Below are 6,553 nucleotides of genomic sequence, written 5' to 3'. Positions count from 1 at the left end.
GCAGGAATGAATGGTTTTGTAATAAGAGAGAAGTTTTACTTGTGTCTTCGGTGACGCTGCCCATCATTCTGCAGAACTTCTTAGCCTCTAGAGACTAGCCGGGCACTTCATGGCATCTGCGGTATCTCTTCAGTGTCTTAACAACAGTCATCTTAAAAATCCCTGATTATTAAGCTTGCCTGACTAACAATCTTGGCCTGACTGTTGTTTGAGCTATTCAAGGTGAAATTAGAAGATAAGGCTCAGGGTGAGGTCAGAGGCAATTTGTAATCACCAAATGCCTGCTGGCAATTTCCATTTGGACATTCTACCATCACCTCAAGCCCCACACATTTCTCTCAAAACCTCATGGCCATCCGTATTTCCCCCTCCCATCTTTCTCTGTCATCCAGGTTACAGCCCGTGGGCCAACCATACTCCCTCCTCTGCCTACAGCAGTCGGTCACCAAAGAGCATTTTGTTTCTCCTTACCACCTTGTTTCTGTCCTCTCCTTTCCATTCTTATTGGCATTCTGCTTGGAACTCTGTGTTGGGTTGTGATAAGATAGTTGGAAACTTGCATGTAAATGGACAGAATTCAAGAAAAAAGGTACCTCCCCTAACTCTTTGAAATCTGCTTACTTTGCACCTGTGTCACAGGATCCTTTTTAAATGTTAGCTCAGGACCCAGAATTTGCATTCCCCTCATTGGCTGGGAGCCTTTGGTTGTAAAAATCCATTTGTGAGCTTCCAGCTGTGGCCCTCTGTGCTTTTGCACAGCACAACGTCTCTCTGCCGGCCCTCAGGCTGTGGGAGTCCCTGCAGAGGACAGCTTTTAGGCAGGACAGATTCAGCTGAGCAGCCCTCATGCTAAGCGGGCCTGGATGCCACTAGACAGAGAGTGAGCGGCTTGAGGACAGTCAGTCTCTGAGCTGAATTTCCTGAGCCCCTTCTGTCTATAAAGCATGAGCTGGACACAGGAGGGATAACTAAAAAGTATAAGGATCCTCACCTCAAAGAGCTAGCCTGGTTAAAATGGAAGAAGAAAGGACAAGCAGCAAATGGCAACACATGAATTCCAGTTCAGGACAATATGTTTGTTTATTTATTTACTTTTTTTTTTTTTTTATGAGGGAAGCAGGCTGGGCAGGATCTGTGGCAGGTTAGAATGAGCCCGCTCACCCTAACACGGGCAATCACTTGTCTGCGCCAACTGTTTTTGCCATGGGGGATACAGTCCAGTGTTGCTAAAGCTTCTGGTTTTTCAGAAGACTCCAGAAATACTGATTCTTTTTTTTCTTCTTTTTTTCTTTTTACGGTACGCGGGCCTCTCACTGTTGTGGCCCCCCTGTTGCGGAGCACAGGCTCCGGACGCGCAGGCTCAGCAGCCATGGCTCACGGGCCCAGCCGCTCCGCGGCACGTGGGGTCTTCCCGGACCGGGGCATGAACCCATGTCCCCCTGCATCGGCAGGTGGACTCTCAACCACTGCGCCACCAGGGAAGCCACGTTTGTTTATTTATTTAGCCCCCATCTAATATTAGGCATCATGCAAAGTTCTGGATAAAGAGATATGTGATAGTTTCTGATCACGAGGGGTTCATGATCTGGAAGGGAAGACAGCTAAGAAACAATTATAATCCATTGTGAGACACGTCATTATGGTAGAGGTGAGCCCAGGATACTCAGAACCTAAGCCAAGACTGAAATAATCATTTTAATTATCTGATTGAATATATGAATTAAATGACTGACGATGACCATGGGCCAGGCACTGTGCTGTGCACATTATGTCATTTTTCTCTCGTTTTATTCGCACAGCATTTTTCTTCTTTCATCCTTACAACTTTCTGGGCAAGAACTATTTTTGTTTCTGGTTCTCAGACAAGGCAGCTGAGGCCTAGAGAGGTTAAGCAGCTAGCCCAAGGTCCCCCACTGGGTAACAGAAGGAACCAGTGGTCCATCCCAGGCTGCCTCCCCACAGAGCCTGAGGACCGTGTGTGCAACTGGCACTCCTTGGAGGGAGCCCAGCCTGAGCAGAGCCAGTAGAGTGAATAAGACCTGGGCTGGGCGATGGGAGCCTGCACCTGTTGCAGGCCCAGAGAAAAGCGAGTGAAGGGCATGGAGGAGAGAGAACATAGCACACTGCAGAATCCAGTGTTTCTCTCAGCCGCTGGAATGATCAAAGGCGGCTTCACAGAGGAGGTGAGCTTTGCATTGGCCTTTGAGGGACAGCCAAGGGCCCAATGTTTCGGCATAGGAAGAAAGCAAGAAAACAGAGAGAGAAGGCCAGGTCATGGCAATGGTCCGGCCAGGCTCTAGGTGAAAGAGGAAAGAGATGAAAGCAAGAACACCGAGTTTGGAAAGCCTTCTTTATGTGGATGTGGGAGGGGGCACAGCAGAAGGTGAGACCGAGCCATGCCACCTAACCTGGCCTCCCCCTCTTCAGCCTATGCTCAGCTGCAGCCACACCAGCTCCTCTCCCAGCCGTCCTCAAAGCACCTGCAGCCCCAGTTTGGGATCCAGCAGCAGCAACAGCAAGCATCACAACAGCCGCCGCTGCCCCAGCCATCACGGCCAGCGCTCCAAGCCCCGTCCCACCCCCAGCTGGCCTCGGTCCCTCCAAGCCTGGCCCTGCAGCCCGGCCCCGAAGCCCATGCCATGCCGCTAGGCCCAGTCCCATCCACCCTGCCTCTCCAGTGTCCCGCTGCCAACCTGCACAAGCCTGGCAGCACTCAGCAGTGTCACCCTCCCACACCAGATGTCGGGCCTCACAATGGATACCCTGAGGGCCTGTCTCACACCCCTCAACACAGGTTCCAGCATGCCTCGGCTGTCATCTTACAACTGCAACCTGCTTCGCCAGTGGTGAGTAAGCCGATCCCGAGGTCCAGGGAACAACGGGGGAGGACACAGCTCAGGCAATCCCGTGGCCCCCATTTGGATGTGTGTCTGGGTGGGCTGAGTGTTGAAGTCCTCTCTGAGTATTCCAGGAAAGAAAAGGGGCCTCTCCCTAATTTGGGGCTGGCTGAATCTTAATGTCCTTGCCTTCTACCCAAGCTCCATGGAAACGGGGGACATGTCCAGGAATGTAGAGGCAATTCACGACAAGATCATCCCTGTTCTGTCCTTTAACAGCCCCAGCAATGCACCCCCGATGACTGGAAGGAAGTGGTACCTAGAGAGAAGAGTGGGCCTGAGACTCGGTCTGGCCCATCACCACATCAGCAAGCCATCGTCACTGCCATGCCAGGTGGCCTGCCTGTACCCAAGAGCCCGAACATCCAGCAGTCCCCAGCTCATGGTATGAAGTGTAGCGGGGCCCTCGGGGGAGGGGAGAGCATTGCCTTCCTTGCCACCCCCTGGCACATCTCACTTGGGCATCTAGAATGGGAGGGAAACTACTCCAAGCCCCAAGAAGCAAGAAAGAAGCTGGGTAGGTGGAAACAGAGGGAGGATTGAGAAGATGAAGCAAGGACAAAGAAAGGGGACCCAGAAGCCATAAAGGAGAAAGAAAAGGAGAATTGAAAGTTCTAGATGAGGCTTGCCTGTCATTGCTGTCAGATGTATCTGCGTATCCGTATGCCGGGTTGAGAGTTCACCCAGGGATCCAGTTGTCTCAATCCTCTGCTCTGCTTGGTATGAGAGTGCATTCTTGAAGTTGGCAATATGACAAGGTGGCTGTGTAGTGCAGAGATGAGGGAAATGCTTAGGGGGAGCTAGGAGGGGATTCAGAGTGGGTTCAGCTCACGGAAAGCATCTTTGAAGGAACGGTGCTCAGCTCTGGGATCCGCACCTTCTGCCTGTGAGTGCTCAGTGACAGGCGGGCTTCTCCTAGACCTGGGTTTTAGGAGACTCTGCTGATCCCTCTACCCTGACGAGAGAATCACAGCCGTACCTCTGCCTCCACAGTGATCCCTTCGCTTTCCTTTCCTTCTCTGCCAGTGTGCACAGCAATCTTGGCCCAGATCTCAGAGACATTCTGGGCCATGGGCTGCCTACAACTCAGGGAGGCAGTTCCATCATTGGACTAAATGTGTGCTGGGAGTGGGGTGGGGAGAGCCAAGAGAAAAGGGGTTTGGAAAACAGAAGAAGGAGGAATGAGAAGAAAAGTACTTTGGGACAAAGTAGTTATAAATGTCCTATAAGGAATGGAGGGTGGACTCAAGGAAAAGGAAAGCAAAGGAATATGAAGAAAAAAACATTAGAAAAATTAAAAGACAGCAAGGAGGTCAGCATTCTCTTGGCAAACTTGCAATGATAAGGAGCTCACCATTTTGAAAAGCAGCCCATTCCATTGTAGGATTGCTCTAATTATGAGAAAGTTGCTCTTCAAATTAAGCCAAAATCTGCTCTCCTGGTACTCCCACCACTGGCTGTGATTCTGTCTTGTGGATTGTCCATCTCCTACAGTGTGTATAGACAGTTATCATGTCTCTTTCCTCTCGCCCATTAAAAAAAGAGAAAATCTCCAGGCTAAATATCTGAGATTTATTTCATTTTCTACCTATCACACATCCAGACCTCCCATTCCCACCATGCTGATCATTCTTGTCTAGCTACATTCCACCTCTCCACTAATTCCCTTAGAGTGTGATCCCCAAAATGAAACACATTCATTCCAAACACAAAAAGCCGCTAGTCACCCTAGGTTGGCACCTAGACTTAGCTTTATAAGCCCTTCAAGGGACAGGGATCTGCATGATATAGTAGAGAGGAACTAGAATTCGTTGAACACCTATGTGCCAAGTTCTGCTCTAAGTTTTCCTTTACTCACTCATGATAACCCTGAGAGATAAATATTATTGTCCCCATTATTTAGAGGAGGAAACTCTAAGAGGCTCCAGTTCACACAGCTGTGAAAGGGCAGCACCATGATTCTGGCTCCAGGGGTAATTCCCTCACCTGGCAGGACATCGCACTGTGGCCCCACGTTAACTCCCCTGACCCAGGGGATCAGGGAATGATACCCTTAGTTCACTGAGCACTGTGTCACCTGAATTCCAGAGGGGTTGGGTTTGGTTTTTGTTTCTGTCTTTGTTTTTGTGGTTTCTTTTTACATGGATTGCTATCACTTCAGGTCTCCTCCATCTCAAACTTGTACAATCTATGATTAGTTACAGCTGTTAAATGTTATCCTGTGAATTTAGCCCACAGTTCCAGGCTAGCCAGAAAATGGTAATAGTTAACAGCTAACATTTAATGAGTCCTCTCTGCCAGCTTTACATGCATTTCCTCATTTAATCCTGACAGTAACCCTCTGAAGCAGGAACATTTATCATGCTCATTTTAAAGATAAGAAAACTGAGGCACAGCAAGAATAAGTGGTGGGGCAGGAATGTTTTATATCTGAATTTTGTCACTCATTATACTAACTCCTCTGCTTAACTTTGCCATCCGTAAATTATATAGCGTGTTTTCTTTGTCTTTAACCAATTTGCTGATAGAAATATTGAATAGGACCTGACTGAAGACACATCCCCTGTCTGCAGGTTGGTGATAATCAACAGCCTTTGTTCAAGTATTTGTTATCCAACAACCTCTGAATGAACTGACATTTGCCTCCCTTTCTTCATCTTGTCTAGAAAGCTCTCAAAAATCTCTTTCTGAAATCTAATCTAGATGATACACACATAACAAAGCATCTTGCTCCTGAGGCTCTATCTCATGAGAAAAGTAAGTTTTGCACAGTGGAAACAATTGTCAACCACCCAAGAGTTTAAATATTCATTCTGTATATGTTGGAATGCCTGCTCTGTGCAAAGCACTGTGGGGTGGGAGGTAATAAATACATAGAGAAATAAGGTCTGTACCCTACCTTCAAGGAGCTTAAATTCCTCTGGGAAAGAAGAGAAATGCACAGGAAAAAAATACAGTAAAAACTAAGATATGATAAATGGCATAGAACGATTATGGGTAAATGCTTTAAAAGGTAAGAGAGAAAAGTTACTGCCAAGTAGAGATTATCAGGATAGATTGCAGGGAGGAAGTGGCGTTGTTCTAGAGCGAGGGTTGGCAAACTACATCCCGAGGGCCAGATTCATCAGATCACCAGTTTCTGTACAGCCCACAAGCTAATAATGGTTTTTACATTTAAAAAAATTTTTAAGGCTCAAAAAAAGAAGAATATTTTGTGTTACATGAAAATTATACGACATCCGAATTTCTGTGTCCATAAATAAAGTTTTATTGGCACACAGCCACATTCATTCATGTAGTGTCATCTGTGGCTGCTTTCCTGCTGCAACAGCAGAGTTGAGTAGTTGCAACAGAGACCACATGGGCTGCCAAGTCTAAAATATTTACTATCTGGTCTTTTGCAGAAAAAGTTTGCCAGCCACTGTTCTTGAGTCTAGACCTTGAAGGATAGGTAGGACCTGGACATGTGGCATTGGGGAGAAGGGACTAGTGAAGTAAAGGAAGGGAGGCAGGAGTGTAGGCATGTTTGGGGGACAGAGAGGTCGAGCATTCCTAGAACAAAATGTAAGTGTAAGAAATGCAAAGGCAGAAAGGGGGAGGAAATGTGAATATTAATGAAAGAAGGCTTTGAAAATTTGAAAAATGGGTTGGGGGAA

At 47.6% G+C, this 6,553-nt stretch overlaps 1 protein-coding gene across 3 annotated transcripts in view; it reads left to right on the top strand.

The window, feature by feature from the left end:
• The window catches only part of PHC2 (polyhomeotic homolog 2), a 49,419-nt gene that overhangs the window by 19,336 nt on the left and 23,530 nt on the right, over positions 1-6,553 (top strand). For 2 of the 3 annotated variants that reach the window (XM_007468705.1, XM_007468703.1), the window contains 2 exons: positions 2,428-2,846; positions 3,117-3,282. In XM_007468705.1, coding sequence (XP_007468767.1) covers positions 2,428-2,846; positions 3,117-3,282 — 585 coding nt within the window. The remainder of the gene's footprint in view (positions 1-2,427; positions 2,847-3,116; positions 3,283-6,553) is intronic. The other variant, XM_007468704.1, reaches the window with a different exon arrangement.

Source organism: Lipotes vexillifer, unplaced genomic scaffold (assembly GCF_000442215.2).
Source record: "Lipotes vexillifer unplaced genomic scaffold, Lipotes_vexillifer_v1.1 scaffold1261, whole genome shotgun sequence".
In the NCBI taxonomy this organism is placed as follows: Eukaryota; Metazoa; Chordata; class Mammalia; order Artiodactyla; family Lipotidae; genus Lipotes; species Lipotes vexillifer.
This window is presented reverse-complemented; position numbering and strand designations above follow the sequence as displayed.